The 16,329-nt window shown below is 35.8% G+C and overlaps 1 protein-coding gene across 5 annotated transcripts in view; it reads left to right on the top strand.

Moving 5' to 3' along the window:
* Positions 1–8,597, top strand: part of LOC119703182 (sodium channel protein type 2 subunit alpha-like) — a 67,779-nt gene extending 59,182 nt beyond the window's left edge. For all 5 annotated transcript variants that reach the window (XM_038142621.1, XM_038142620.1, XM_038142619.1 and 2 more), the window contains exons 25-29: positions 82–135; positions 1,279–1,416; positions 3,135–3,239; positions 4,333–4,603; positions 5,444–8,597. In XM_038142621.1, the coding sequence (XP_037998549.1) occupies positions 82–135; positions 1,279–1,416; positions 3,135–3,239; positions 4,333–4,603; positions 5,444–6,636 (1,761 nt within the window). In that variant the 3' untranslated portion in view covers positions 6,637–8,597. The remainder of the gene's footprint in view (positions 1–81; positions 136–1,278; positions 1,417–3,134; positions 3,240–4,332; positions 4,604–5,443) is intronic.
* Positions 8,598–16,329: the final 7,732 nt, after the last annotated feature.

The raw sequence follows: 16,329 nt of genomic DNA, 5'->3' as shown, positions 1-16,329 counted from the left end.
GTCCAGATAAATAAATAACTTAGTTATTGTACGTATTATGAATTTTTATGGGGAAGATAAACAACTTTGTTTTATTTCTAGGCTACTTTCAAAGGATGGATGGATATTATGTATGCTGCTGTTGATTCACGAGATGTAAGTGTAAATCTTTCAAAAGTCATCTGTTGATTATTTTCTGATAAAGAGTATAAAATTTAAACAGCTACATACACAACAAAGAATTGTAATCAGCATCAATACGTATTTTTTTGAATCTCAGAATTTTTACTGGAAAGAATCTCACTTCCTTCTGTTTAGCCAAAAAAGCTAAATTAACTTAAGTGGATTTTTTTTGAAGGATAAAGTTAGTGTAATAGAACAAAGAAGAGGTTTTTGACAAATTCTTTTGGTAATCATAAGTATGAATTAATTTAAGATTATATGATGCAGTTATTAAATATGGAATACATTCATCAGGTTTTATAATTTGTAACTGCATTTTGTTGTTTTCTTAGGTTGAGTACCTATGTTACCTAGATATTTTAGTGCAATTAGATTTTAAGGCTGAAGATCACCTGTTAAGCTTTCTGGGGATTAGAATTTTATTTTGGCTGCAAAACTAATACTTTGTTTAACTTACAGAAATAGTCATGTTAATGATGTTGTCTCCCAGAGTAAAACGCCCTGTTTCATTATCTTTAGCATTTCTACACTTAAGCTTGTTGTGCTGTAGAGTTGCAGATGCTGGGATGTGGCATCCAGAAAAACTGAGACAATAACAAAATCTTCCTATGAAACTTCCTCAATTTAATGGATTTCGCAAAACTTATATTCACTAGATATTTGTTGAAAGCATCTGTTCCTGGCTGGATGTTAGAACGCTCATGCAAGACCAAAAGAGTTCCAGGGAGATTTAGGCGATTGTAAAATTTATTGTTTCTGTTGCATGATAACATACTGAACACCATATAAAATATTTAGATTTCTGCTAATGAAATTTTAAGTATTAATGACTGCTCTGCATCCCACATTGTTTCTTCTATATGGAGGAACTTTTAATATATGTACATACACAAACATATCTGATGGCATATTTACTTAAAATTTTCATATGAGCAATAATTCTGTCATCTTCCAGTTCTCAAGGTATTGATTGGAATAGACAAGTTGGATCTTTTAAATAAATTAGTGCTGTTCATAGCTTTTCTGTCTGAGATGGCATATACCTAATTCTAAATTATACGTATTGTTTTTTACATCTAATATTCTCATGGGTAATAATTTTTTTATATTTTGTAGGTAAAAGATCAACCCAAGTATGAGGACAACTTATATATGTATCTCTATTTTGTCATCTTTATCATATTTGGATCATTTTTTACCTTGAACCTTTTCATTGGTGTTATTATAGACAACTTCAATCAACAAAAAAAGAAGATAAGTATTTAAAATATTTCCATATTGGTATAAATTACTAGCTATAAAGAATTAAAAAGTTTTTTCTCTAAGGCTGATAAAAATCAAAAATAATTTCAAGACCTTAAATAAAGTGTCTCTTAAAAATAATAAATAATTATCTGTTCTAAAATCTGTGGATGTGATTCTGAACTTTACATTTTTAGCATTTGGACAAGTGAAAAGTTGGTTCATAATACTTTGCAAATTGAGTATACAGTTAAAATGAAGATGTGAAAAGTGAACATGAATTATTGGTTTGATTAGATGCAATATTAACTGGCATGAAATAGTTTCTTTTTCAATTTACTCTAAAGTATTAAGATAAATTAAGGTACATTCATTATAATTATTCTTACAAACTCTTGACGCTTAATGAAGACACAATATGGCATTGTGTTGATACAGTGAATAAGAGATCTGCAAACTGATTAAACAGTAAGTTAAAAGTAAGTCAAAGTAAGTCAAAAGTAAGTCCATAGACCTCGTATGAATAGGCTTGTAGATATATGTAAAAATGTGTACATAAGGGCTTTTCTAACGTTTCTATGAGAATGAGATAAATTCATTAGACACAAATACAATCTATAATTTCTTATCAGTAATAAAGCTATACAGTAAAGTATAAAGATATACAGTGAATGGTGGTTTCTTTCTGTATATTTTGATATACAAGTACGTTTAAAATAATTGTACTGATAGTGCATGCAGTTCAGTTTAAAAGAACTTTATAATATAAAAATACAAATAATCACATTTAAAATATTTTGAAGCCTCACAGTTATTAGTTTTCAAATGCCAGGGTCATTCTAAATTTTTGTGTGCTGTGAAAAAGAAGGTTCATATGATTTGATTTTTTCAGTCACCAATTAAAAAACAGCAATACCAGATAGAACCTCTGGTAAAAGAAAACTGTGAACTACAGAAATTTTTCCTTATGTATATATTCTTTAGTTTCCTAAACATGTCTGGGGTTACTATCAATTTTGTGATGCTTCAGGCTGTGGTGGCCAGTTTAGCAGACAGTGACGTTGACATTGTGCTTCCATCCGACTCAGTGCAGATTCATCAATAAGCACAATTTACCTATACTGGAAGTCAGTCAGTCAGTTGCACATCTGACTGGCAGCATTTGCATCTGCAAACAAAGGCTGATTTGAGTTTGTCAAGGTTCCTTCCAGTGGTGTTTTAATTTGCTATGGCATGACATGAATTACTTTTCTTAATTTTGCATCAAAGGTGGGGGGGGTTGCTGTTAAGACCCATGGATTAGATACTAATACACTCTCTTAACACAACTTCTGCCTCAAAGTTATGCCTCTTTTAGACCTGTCTAGCTGTAATCCTAAAAATCTATACAGAAGATCGGCCATGTAAGGCACTAGTCACACTCCTATTCACTAAACATATCCTGATCAGCAAGTTATTGAACAGCATCAGTATAGCAAGAATGCTTTTAGCCATTTCAGCAAAAGTGAGCATGAAGACATTGGAAAAACTCAACTGCCAAGCTGACAAGGCACCAGTAATGGGTCTTTCCTGTGTGTTAGGAATGTATATGAGCATCCACCATATAAACATCTGAAAAAACTCCTTCCTTTTTTTATATAAATTAAATATAATTTTAATATTATATTACAGATAGATAAATGTTTTATGTGTGGACATGATACTAATTAATTTTGATATTATTTCTTTACTTTGGAGGTCAGGATATATTTATGACAGAAGAACAGAAGAAATATTACAATGCAATGAAAAAATTGGGATCCAAAAAGCCACAGAAACCTATACCGAGGCCAGTGGTACGAGTGATTTGATTTTCACACCCCTAATATTAAATACTCATTTGGGACTATAGTCTTGTCCACAAGATAAGGTTATAGGTCTGGAAAGAAAATATTTTTTCCATTTATTTTCTTGTAAAGGTAGAAGTTGTCCCTTTGTGAATCCATCAGATTAGGTCATTAATATTTTGTTTAAAAACATACACACTGAAGTATGAACAAAATTATTTAATTATGTTAAATTTAATAGTGATAAATTTCAAAATTCCCTGCCTAAGTCCTGAAAAACCACAATTGTTTGGATCACTTATTGGTTCTTGTTACCAGGAATAAACTACATTTTCTGTTTTTTCTCCTCACAGAGAATTTGTAGGAAATGGGGATGCACTGGCCCTTGCTGCTGAAGACAGAAAGGGGCACTGGTAACCTATTGGGAAGGACAGATGCAGAAAATCTTACAGAATAAAAGAATGTCCTAGGGAGTAAAGCATAGACTAGGATAAATTTGTCTCTAAGATAAAACACTACTCTTGTTATTTACTGAACTCCTACACTGTTTAAAAAAAATAAAATACTTGTTGCACCTTATGCACCAAGTGCTTAAAAATAAACTTTCTAAGGAGAGACATATGGCAAAAAAACATTGAGCTAAGTACTAAAGAAAAACTAGGGTATTGCACTCATGGTGTATTTGAGATGTGTCTTCAGCAGCCCAATGATTTCACCAAGCACAATTAGTTTAATGAAGAAAGAGAGTTAGCATTCTAAAACCATCTGAGAATAAAGATAAGAAAATTAGCTTCTATTTGGCTGGTACTCTTGCTGACTATCAATTTACACCACCCATTTTCCCCAATAATATTAACTGTCATTGTAATCACTCTAATTATTGCAGCGTTTCCCTTCTTGTCTCTTCAGCCAACAGTGGTGAACTTCTTGATTCACTCTAGCAAGATGAGATATAAACCAGCATGTGTTGGGCTTATTGCCTTTATTGTGAATGAGTCTTGCTCTGCACTCCTAAATCTTTAAGGGAGTTGTTTTCTCATTTGGCATTTAAAAATAAAATTATTCTCACTGTATAAACTGTATTCCATCTTTGTGTTTGCAGAACAAATTCCAAGGCATGATCTTTGATTTTGTAACCAAACAAGTATTTGACATCAGCATCATGATACTCATCTGCCTTAACATGGTCACAATGATGGTAGAAACAGATGATCAGAGTAAAGAAATGGAAACAATTTTATCCCGGATTAACCTGGTGTTCATTGTCCTTTTCACTGGAGAATTTGTCCTGAAATTGATTTCACTTCGCCATTACTACTTTACTATAGGCTGGAATATTTTTGATTTTGTGGTTGTGATTCTCTCCATAGTAGGTAAGAGCAACTCATTTTCAAGAAATAACTACTGGAAGAAATAGGAAACATTTTTTTCAAGTATGTTAATACTGATTGCAGAATTTCCTTTTTCCTATGACTTACATGTTGATTCAGGTCTTCATATTATCTAGCATACAATATATGTAATGTTTTATGTAGGATTTTTATCTCTCCCATTAGATTCATTGTCATTTTCCACATCAAAAGACATAATGGAACTATTTGGCACATTAGATTAATTTGTACAAATATAAAGAGGAATGTTTAGTGGTAATGCAAACGAACCACAGATTTACTTTCAGTACTAGAACTGAAAATTATGTGAAATGGGTGAGATTTTTTTATTTTTGCTAACTAAGATTTGTCAGTTAAAATCTAGTGACTGTCCAAGGTGCAAATGAGTGACGCATCTGAGAAAGATTGTGCTGATAAAACATAGATCTGTTAAAGAAATCTCTGACTTGCAGAAATTAAGCCAATATCACCCTTCATAAAGAAAGTGCTTATAGGCTCAGCTTCAAGAATTAGCTGTATCTAAGACATAAACATCCCTTTCCCAATAATTTTTAGAACTACTGAAAGCTTAGACAGGGACTACCTACTTGTTATAATCAGTCTTTATTTTACTTATTTACCTTCTTTAGGATAGCATTTCAACATAAGCAGAGATGCTTTCACCTTATTAATAGCTTTCAATAAAATGTAATAACTTGTATAATTTTTTGCTATAGCGTAGAATCCCTATACTGATTATATTGGAGATAGCAATGATTCAAGCTTTCTATAGCTAATTAACTAATTTAAAATTTTATTTTAATTATTCGCTTTTTTCCCTAGGTATGTTTTTGGCTGAGATGATTGAGAAGTACTTTGTATCTCCCACACTATTCAGAGTCATCCGGCTTGCCAGAATCGGTCGAATCCTGCGCCTCATTAAAGGCGCTAAGGGAATCCGCACTCTGCTCTTTGCTTTGATGATGTCTCTTCCTGCTTTGTTCAACATTGGGCTGCTGCTCTTCCTGGTCATGTTCATCTATGCCATATTTGGCATGTCCAACTTTGCCTACGTCAAGAGGGAAGTTGGGATTGATGACATGTTCAACTTTGAAACGTTTGGCAACAGCATGATCTGCCTGTTCCAGATCACCACGTCCGCTGGCTGGGACGGTTTGCTCGCCCCAATTCTCAACAGTGGGGAGCCAGACTGTGACCCCCATAAAGATCATCCAGGGAGCTCTGTGAAAGGTGACTGTGGCAACCCTTCTGTTGGGATTTTCTTCTTTGTCAGCTACATTATCATATCCTTTCTGGTAGTGGTGAACATGTACATTGCTGTGATTTTGGAGAACTTCAGTGTTGCTACTGAAGAAAGCGCTGAACCCTTAAGCGAGGATGACTTTGAGATGTTCTATGAAGTCTGGGAGAAGTTTGACCCTGATGCAACACAATTCATAGAATATAGTAAATTATCAGATTTTGCTGCTTCATTAGATCCACCTCTTCTCATAGCAAAACCCAACAAAGTCCAGCTTATTGCAATGGATCTGCCAATGGTGAGCGGTGACAGAATTCACTGCCTTGACATCTTGTTTGCTTTCACAAAGCGTGTTTTGGGGGAAAGTGGGGAGATGGACGCCCTCAGAATACAGATGGAAGATCGGTTTATGGCAGCCAATCCTTCTAAAGTCTCCTATGAACCAATTACAACCACACTGAAACGAAAGCAGGAGGAGGTGTCTGCTGTCATCATTCAGCGTGCTTACAGACGTCACCTCTTAAGGCTAAAAGTTAAACAGGTGTCTAGTATATATAATAGAAATAAAAACAAAGAAGGAGATGGACACATTATAAAAGAGATAATTATTGATAAACTAAAAGGAAACTCCACCCCAGAAAAAACAGATGAGAGTTCTTCTACAACTTCCCCACCCTCTTATGACAGTGTAACAAAGCCAGACAAAGAAAAATATGAAAAAGATAAAGCAGAAAAGAACTACAAAGGTAAAGACATCAGGGAAAATAAAAAATAATGATCTAAGAATTTTGTTAATGGGACACCTTGTTTACAGTCTTTGAGAATGAATCATCAACTGGACTCCAGCAGGAGATTTATGCCAAACTGACAGTTTTTACACATATATGTGTGTGTGTGCGTGTGCGCGCGCGTGTGTGCATATATATACATTATATATATACTTAAGGTCAGTGCCTATAACAAAACAGTGAACCTCTATCATCAGACTGTGACTCTGTTAATCAGGGTAAAAAACTTGACAAGAGGTAACTGTTTTCACTACAGCTGACACTGCTAAGAATAAGGGAAAAAGATGGCTCCATAGAGAAGATGGAGCATAAAATGAGTGCAAAAAGATACTTTATTTCCACAACGTGTAGGACAGTAATTCTCTTCACTGTTTGTAATGCAACTGCCACATTTGTCATATTTTTACAAAAACTGTAGTAGTGTATTTCTCATTTTTTTAATTCACAGGTTGTTTACTATTACATGTGACTATTTTTGTAATAGGTTTTATGTTGGGGAAAGAGGTATGAGGACCAGGAGTTCTACTCTCAGATTCTCTATAATGTACAGATAGGAGTGATTTTCATAGACATGCTGCACTTGTCAATCATGCATAAATAAAAATATGACATTGCACAAAGCTGAAGATTTTAAGAACTTCCATGTTTCAGGGTTGCTCTTAAATTTGAAGTATTCTAACTACTTGTATGGCTGCATCCAGACTATGTGAATCCAGATTAATGTGCCTGGAGAGTCTCCTCTAATTTACAGGAATCTGCAATGACTTATTTTTATGTGAATGACTAAACATGAATAAGTTCTTGTTTATGTTAAAATATTTACAGTTCAAAAAATATTGTGCAGTTTCTGCACTGGGAAAATAGCTTCACCAAAATATATCTGGGAGTTCTTTTGTTTTGGTTTGGTTTTGACAGCTCTTTTTTTTTTTTTTCCTGGGCTATTTGTTGGTTACTGTCTTCTCTCATTATCTCCAACATCCAGTGAATCCATTAAATACCCTTTTCCATGTAAATATTAACAGTATACTGTTGTGCATATTTGAGCATAGAATTAAATTGCTTTGCCGCATTGAATTGCATCAGATATGTACCACAGTATGGTTAATTTACAAGAGCTCAACAGGACACGTTGTATTCCGTGTCATAGATAGGAGAGTATCACTGATGCATGTCAATGCTGTTGCTGCTGTACCTTGCTCCTTCACTGTCCACTGTCTCCACTATAGGAAGCCATGTGTCAGTGATGAAGTGAATCAAATTGTCCAACCAGACCTCATTCTTTCAAATCATTAAGCAATAGTTTGCAGCTATTTATGAGCTTTTTTAGTTTTGCATTTTAAATTTGAAGTGGCTGCTATGTCGTGTAGAATCAGACTGTACAGGCCATATTGCAAACTGTTAAACCTGTTGACAATGTGGTTAGCATATATAAATAATGTAAAGAAATACCATTTGGCAACAGTTCTGTATATAAGAAAAGTGTCTTCAAGTTTAGATCACTGTTTCTTATATTTCTTTCCTCATTCACTTGGCTTATTTTCTAACCACAGTAATTCCAAACTGGCATCATCACACTATGGGAAAAAAAAGTGAGTATTTGTAGACTATCTTGTTTTAATAATATATTTGCATATATTCCAATGTGAAGTAAATTGTGTAAATCTGGAACCCAGCTTGTTTCCAAATAGTTACAGGACATAGCAAGGAAAGCATTAGGGGAATGTGCGAATTTCTAGCACTATTTGCATCAGAAGTTCCAAGATTGTCTCATAGTTGATTAAATCCTTGCTATCTTGCAGTGTCTGTTTACATAGTCTACTCTTATTCTTTTTTGAATCACAGTGCACTAGGCTTGTACAAATAAAATATTTCCCAAGAAAAAAATGGCACATTTGTATAATCAAGGACATCAGGACATTTTGTGTTTCATACACAAGCTAACATTAAATGTAGAATCTTTCTTTTACAAATGCTTTTGACTTGTAATGTGTTGGTGAAATGCATGCAAGAAATTGTTATTATCATAAACAACGCAAACAATATTACATATGAGCCAAAAAATAAAGATTTCTTTTTTTTTAATTATGTTTATTTTGCTTTGTCTCTGACCTTCTGTTGGTTAAAGCAAGATAAAAACTGACTTTGGTGCGAATAAGAATTGCTCTCTTTTTCCCTAGAGCTAAACACCTTTTTCTTCACATTTTAACTTCTATGTAAAATAATTATATAAAAAAAAAATCTGAGAACTTTGATCAAACTGCATTTTCTATTTACTTCTTTGTTATCAGCATATTGTCTGAGAATAAAACAGGACACCTATACAATTCTACCCCCAAAATGTCTCTCAATCCTCAGAAGCCCTTCTCAGCCATAAAGGCACTGCTCACTACTGCTACCAAAGCTGCCCATGTTTTAAGAGTCTTAATTATGCAAATAAACTTTCCAAAGAAGTTTTTTTGTTTGGTCCCATTTAACATTTAGCTGTGGGACTCATTTGAAACAGATAAAAGTTGGTTTTAGTTGCCTAGTGATTCTTTTTTATTCCAGTAATTCTCAAAATTAATAAATATCATCTCATCTGATCTCAGAAGTAAGGGATAACACCAATGCTGAGCTGTGACAAGTAGTGTTCATAACCAAAGTATCTGGATGTTAAACGATAACACAGTTTGACTTAATATGGATGTCATCAAGCTGTTCAAGGGCAGAAAGATTTAGGACATTGAAATACCACATTATCATATTATCTAAATTTAAAATTTATTATTATACTTCAAAATTATTAGTAAGTAGAATATTCCTGGAGTTTTGTCACTGGCATGTTTTCAGTGTTCCTTATTCTGTGGATATTATACCATACTGAACATATTTTGGCTAAATATTAAATTTCTCATATACCCATGAAATAACTGATGGCACATTGTAACACTAAAGTCGATCAAAATCTCTAATTCACTGAGCATCAGCAGTTGCTGCAGCTGTCTTTGAGTTGGACGAGCACGCAATAAGGAAGCCATACTTCATTGGTTCACAGAAAATACTGAGTTGAAAGGGACCCACAAGGATCATTGAGTCCAATTCCTGCCCAAGAGCATTGTCCAAATCTTCTTGAACTCTGTCAGACTTGGTGCTGTGACCACTTCCCTGGTGAACTATTCCAGTGTCCAAACCCCCTCTGAGTGAAGAGCCTTTTTATAATATCCAATCTATTCCTTCAGGTCCTTTCACCAGTCACAACAGAGAAGAGATCAGTGCTGCCCCTCCTCTTCCCCTCACAAGGAAGTTCTAACTGCAATGAGGTCTCCCCTCAGTCTCCTCCAGGCCTAACCAAGTGCCTTCAGCCACACCTCATATGGCTTCTCCTCAAGGCCCTTCACATTCTTCATTGCCTCCCTTTGGACACTTTCCAGTAGCATCAGATCTTTCTTATATTGCAGTGACCAAAATGGCACATAATTTTCAAGGTGAGGCCACCCCAGTGCAGAGCAGAGCAGGACAATCCCTCCCTTTTGCACCTAGCAATGCTGTGCCTGATGCCCCCAGGACACACCTGACCCTCCTGGCTGCCAGAGCACTGCTGACTCGCCAGTGACCAGGAACCCCAGGTCCCTCTCTGTGGCACTGCTCTCCAGTGCCTCATTCCCCAGTCTGCCTGTACATCCAGGGTTGCCCAATCCTAGGTGCAGAATCCAGCACTTTTGCTTGCTGAACTTTATAGGGTTGGTGATTGTCCAGTCCCCTAATTTGTTGAGGTATCTCTGCAGGGTCTTCCTGCCTTCAAGAGAGTCAAGAGGTCCTACCAGTTTTGTATCATCTGTGATCTTGCTTAATATCTCTTCCAGTCCTGCATCCAAGTCCTTCATGAAGATGTTGAAGAGAACAGGACCTAAGATGGAGCCCTGTGAAACCCCACTAGTGAAAGATCACCAACCTCATGTCATCCCATTCATTTCAATGCTTTGCACACAATGTGTGAGCCGTTAGTGAGATCACATGGTATTCTTATCCAGCTGTGTGCTTATATGAATGGCTTTCCCTACACCAGAAAAATGCCTTACTAAGAACATGCAGAATTGTTTAGCCTGCTCATACCCTTAGATCCTGGAGATGGCGTCTGGCCCTCTTAGAATACAGGGTTAAAGCTCAAGATATGGCCTTCCCTAGCTGTCTGGGCATACTCACAAGCACCTGGGCAGCAGGCCTAAATAAAAGAATCCTCTTGCGTTGATGTCAATATGTGCATCCTTGAAGTCAAAGTTATGTACATTATTTATTTCATTGCTCCTCTGACTAACTCATCTGACCTTAAAAATTATTCAATTTACTTCCAGAGACTTGGAACTCTTCTGCTTCCATGGTTCCTAACTTGAATCTACCCATTTCATTTTACTGTTATCTTTTCATGTTACCTGTTCAAACCACCACCTAAAATCTGCAGAATTTTTGCTCTGTGAACAGCATGGCAAATGTTCTGATGAGGAATGAAAGTTCATCATTCATTTTCAGGAACCTGGAGTCTCTTACAGTACTCTGTAAAACTGAGGTTATTGCATCTATCTACTACCAAGCACTGTATGTGCAAAAACCACTGACAATGCTTTTGGCATGGAATAGCAGAAATGGCTGAGGGTCTTGGTTCAACCTGGTCTGTAAACAGGCTCACTTCGAGGGCATGTATGTCCTCTTAATTACCCTTTTTTGCTTCTGTGAACAACTTCTTCCCTCCCATCTATTCCTTATCACACAGAAATCAATTGAATTTGTATAATTTAAACCTCACATTGCTCTACTCCTATGCTACCAACGCATTTGAATGGAAATGACACTTGAAAGAACTCTCCACATGCTACTAGGCAAGCCAGTATTGATGGCTATTCCAGTTGAGCATAGTTTTATATTACTACCATGTAGTGCTTGTACTCCTTCTCTACTGTTAATCCTCCTTTGTTTCCAGTCAGCGAAGTAGGATTCCTTATTTTATTAGCTCCTAAAATCCTCACAGTATGACTATACTGATCCATGCCCAGGTGAATTTTCAACATGTCCAACCACAGACAAAATGCCTTCCACTCTGTATTCAACTTCTTATCTGTCACGTATTGCTAAAAAGAGAGCATTAGTAATACTGACAGTAGAGCTAAGTCACTCTCCTAGTGTAAGTTCATTACTTGGTACTTTTCCTTAATGAGTGTTCAGATGAAAAAATTTCCACATGAATGCCCAGAAAGGAGACATATTCCTGGTCAGTACATTACAAATTAATTCATAGGGCAGCACAGCTTAATGCTGTTCTCATGCAAGTATTCCGAGAAGTCCCAGTGCCTCACATGAGCTAATGCAGCAGTACTACCATGTGCACAGTCATAAAAGAGTAACGAGCTTGCAGAATTAACTGGAGCTAATTCAGCACTGAAGTAATTTTAACAAAGGAGGAAAGACCCGTGTGTGGTGGAAAAAAACCGGAACCGTTTCTTTCAAGAAGCAGACTGGTCTCAATAAAGTCAAGCAGGACTGCCATTATGGGAAGTTAGGATTCTGAATGGTCAAATGTATTTACTGCGAAATTCATTGATGTATTAAAGGAAATGGTTAGTACCAGCACTTCTTAGTCTATTATAAATTGCATACTCTAATTTACTGAAAAAAAATTTAATTCCTTTGGAAGGTGAAATCATGATAAGAATTGAAAAATCAGGAAAGTCCTTGCCCAGAGGGTTCATCACTTATATATGACTGACATGATACATTATTATTATTGCTACACTAAATGTCACAATTGTGTGAAGATTTTTACATGTCAGAGCTTAACTCTCTTGAAGTGCCATTTGTTGTGAATTTTATGTTCACCTCTTTAGTTCTTCAACTAGATAGATAAAATGGAAAAAAACCATAAAGAAATCTGAGCACCAAAGATTACTGGACTAACAAAAAAATCTTACACTTAAAATAAGTTTGTATTATTTTTTATTTTTTGCCATTTTGAAAATGTTTGGCAATCTGGAAAAAGATAAGCCTTGGAAAAGACAAATAACACCATGAGAGTGAAGCTCAAAACCACAAAAATAATTATAAGTGGACAAAGCAAATAGCAAGCAGACTTCATTAGCCATGTGTTTAAATTACTGAGCTTGTTACAATGGATGTTTTCTAAAAGATCATGATTAATTCACATAAAATTTAATAATAAGACAAGATAAGGTAAAGGAGAATGGTGAAGTGCTGTGATCTGTTTCCACTAAACACCACAGAGCAGGGATGTGCTTCATCTTTGTAATGTAACACATACTCTGCACCACTTCACAAATTAAATACCTCACCCTCATAAAAGAAAACATACTGCAACATGAGGCTTGGCTAAGCTAAGAGAATAAATTGTACTGCAGTAGCCTAAGTAAACTGAAGCCAATTACCATCTCTCAGGAGAAAAGACAAATCACATGCATCTCTGCAGCAAGTGCTATGTTTGATGCATATATGAAAAGACATATCATGAACAATTTATAGCAGTAAAGCAGGCATTCGTTCCCAAGCATTCCACACTTCAAGTACATTTCCTGTATAATAAAAGCCACTTAATGTTTTTTTTTTTCTCATAACCTACATTAAGGGGTAACAGGGAAAACACTATCACCCCTAAAAGTAGTCATTGTTTTTATAGGAAACACACATATAAAAAGCACTTACCAGACCTTACATAGCATTACTGTTTTTTTTTCCTGTAACTATAACAGGAATTTGAGCATCACAGAGATCTTTAAGCTCTATTCTAAAACCTTAGTAGTCTGTACATGGATCACAAACACTATTCCTCACCATTTTCCTGATATAGAAGTGTTTGGTTTGCTTTCAGAAGGCATAGCCCCAGGTACATGCTTACAGTGAAATACAAGCAAAGTACAGTCTTAATGAGTGAAATTGGTCATCTAAATCATAGTGGGTCATGCCATTTTTTCCCTCAGTCTAATGCAGAGATATCACATCCAGCAAACCAAAAGAAGCAGTTTAACAATGTATAATATAACAGCAGCTATATTCAAAGATAACATGCACAGGTTTTTTAATTATGTCACACAAACACTGTAAGTTGTCTTACGAACTTCTTTCCCACAGATTTGGACCTGATTGACTGAATTGAACAGCCACAAAAACTTACACTTTTTCAGTTTTTCCTCTGGTTGCTGTTACACGGGGATGACAGTGAAGGGTCTAATTTTAGGACTGCAGGAAGCTCAGTCCTGGTATACACTTCAGAGATCCCAGCTCTGATCTAAGGAAGGAAATTGACTGACCCAGAAAAAAAGAACAGATTTTATCTCTTTGGAATATCAAAGGCCTTATCTTACCTCTTCATGCAAATATGCAGAGAAAGATCTGAGAACTGTGTGAAAGCATGCAATGCGAAAGTTGTATAAATTGTCTCTCTCTACTAAGAAACATTAAAGGAAATACATAAACACAAAAATATACAGAAGGTCAAAGGGATAGTAGTTTTAATTGATACAGTCAGATCCTAATATGTAGGACACGTATCATAGGTATCATTTATTCTTTGGATGGGATTTTGCTTCTACAAGTCCAGGGAACAGCACATTCTTTTCAAACTCTGAAAGTGACGAGACAAAAGTGGCAGAGCATATGCTACTTCCATGAATGTGTGCTGTGTAGAAAGGATGTTACTAACATCTCCCATCTGCACCAGGCACATCCTTAATTCATGTGTTGCAGAGTTTGTTCTGAAATTAGGACAGGCAATGATTTTTATTTTACTGTTATCTTCATAATGAAGTATTTGGCCTAGAATCTAATTTAAAGTGTATTTTCAGTTATATGTTTTAGCCTTAAAATATATAACTGCTCTATTTAGCTTTTTTTTTTTTTTTTTTTTTTTTTTTTTTACCAAAGAATAAGAATAAATTACATGGTGCATCCAGGTTGGACAATAGGCAGAAGTGGTATTTAAATTACCTGCATCCTATACCGTGCCTTCTAGGTTCCTCACACAGAGCAGAATTTCAAGAGTTCCACATGGGGACATGAAGCAACATCCTGCTTGCTGCCCATATACTAAGTGGAAATAGCTGTAAGGGGAACTTGGCGTCCATTGGGCAGTTCTATAGGGGAACTCTCAGTACCTAGATCCAGCACAATTAGCCTATTTTCATACTGTGATCTGAGTTCACTACACTCTGACATTGGCACCTTGTATGTCTTCATGTCATGAAAAACAAGTCATTGAACTTAATAGGTAACTAAAATACAAAGCCCCCCATTGTTTAATTGAGCCCAGAATACTTGTCCAGAGCATGCAATGTTTTTTTAGGTAGGTGATTTATGCTGTTAATGAAACAGGCAGAGCAATTTTTTGGCTGGGTAGTAAATTCTCAAAGTGATTTTGTGAGCCTATACTTCTTGTTCTAATAACTTCATTTATATTTTTCAGACTGTTCATATATAAAAGAATATATAAGCTCTTTGTTTTGCTTCAGATTAAAATATGTAACTGACAATGCTGTTTACTGGCTTGGCTGTTCAAAAACCACATTCTGCAGAATTTGTCTAGCTGAAGCTAGAGATTGTAAATATTTTACAGTAAAATGATATTCCTATATTTTCTAGGTCACTGCTTTTTTCTGTTCCCAAATCATTAGGAACAAACAACAGAGTGAAGGAAATGCTTCATCTGAAGATGGAGTATAAAGGAGACCAACTGGTCTCAGCAGCTCACCACTGCTCCCAAACTGCTCCACGGCACTGAAAACATGCACAGAGCTGCTTCCCTTAGGAAACTAAGATCCAGATAGTGACTCTCATTTAACATGGGGACTTAGACACTTTAAGGAAGTACTAGCTGGAGTCCTTTCTTCCATTTTGCCAAATCACTCTAATTAAATCCCCATTAAAAAGGTAAGATTTCTTTCCATCTTTACTCTCCCAGAGCTCTATGCTCTCCTTCTTTATGTCAGCCTACATTAATTTGAAACAGGGACATCTTCCTGTTGTCTGTGTACAACATTCCTGACTGAACTTCAGGCTGAAAACTCCAACACTAAATAATTTCCATTTTATCACAAATAATAAACACTTTTCCACAACCCATCTTTTCCAGGTATTATGTGTAGTCAAACAGAATGACAACTGCATGGTCCTTAAAATAAAATTCCACTCATGTAAAGCACAAGAATTCCCAGCTTTTATTTACCTTGTTCTGCATCCTTCAAGTCTGACAGTCCTTTATCTTTTTTTGAGGTTATGATAACTCTCTTACGTATCTTTCAAGTTTCCCACTCCTTACTCAAGCACTTCACTTCCTCCTGTAGCAGAGGTGTTTAATTGCGCTACCACAAAGGAGGAGTGGAATTGAAAGGACAAGTATCCTGCAGCAACTCCAACTCCAGCAGTGGTCTTGGCAGATTGCAGAAGTGTAAATGAGGCCACTCCAGGTCAGGCCACACAAAGCATGTAGAAGGAAAATACTAGCAATTCACTAGGTGGCACTTATATGACCCTCTTGAATCTGAAGCCAAAGAAGATGCCATCACATTTTTCTGCTATTACATTGACAAGGTCAAACCATATTTCACCACTGAAAGTGATTTAGGACCTCTTTCACAAGCAAAAGTCTTTGTGTCCTAAGCAAAGCCCAACTTCGTATTTCTGCTTACCTAATTTGCTTGGATATA

This window comes from Motacilla alba, chromosome 7, assembly GCF_015832195.1.
Source record: "Motacilla alba alba isolate MOTALB_02 chromosome 7, Motacilla_alba_V1.0_pri, whole genome shotgun sequence".
Lineage (NCBI taxonomy): Eukaryota > Metazoa > Chordata > Aves > Passeriformes > Motacillidae > Motacilla > Motacilla alba.
Note: the sequence above shows the minus strand (reverse complement) of the source record. Positions and strands in the feature narration are given on the sequence as shown.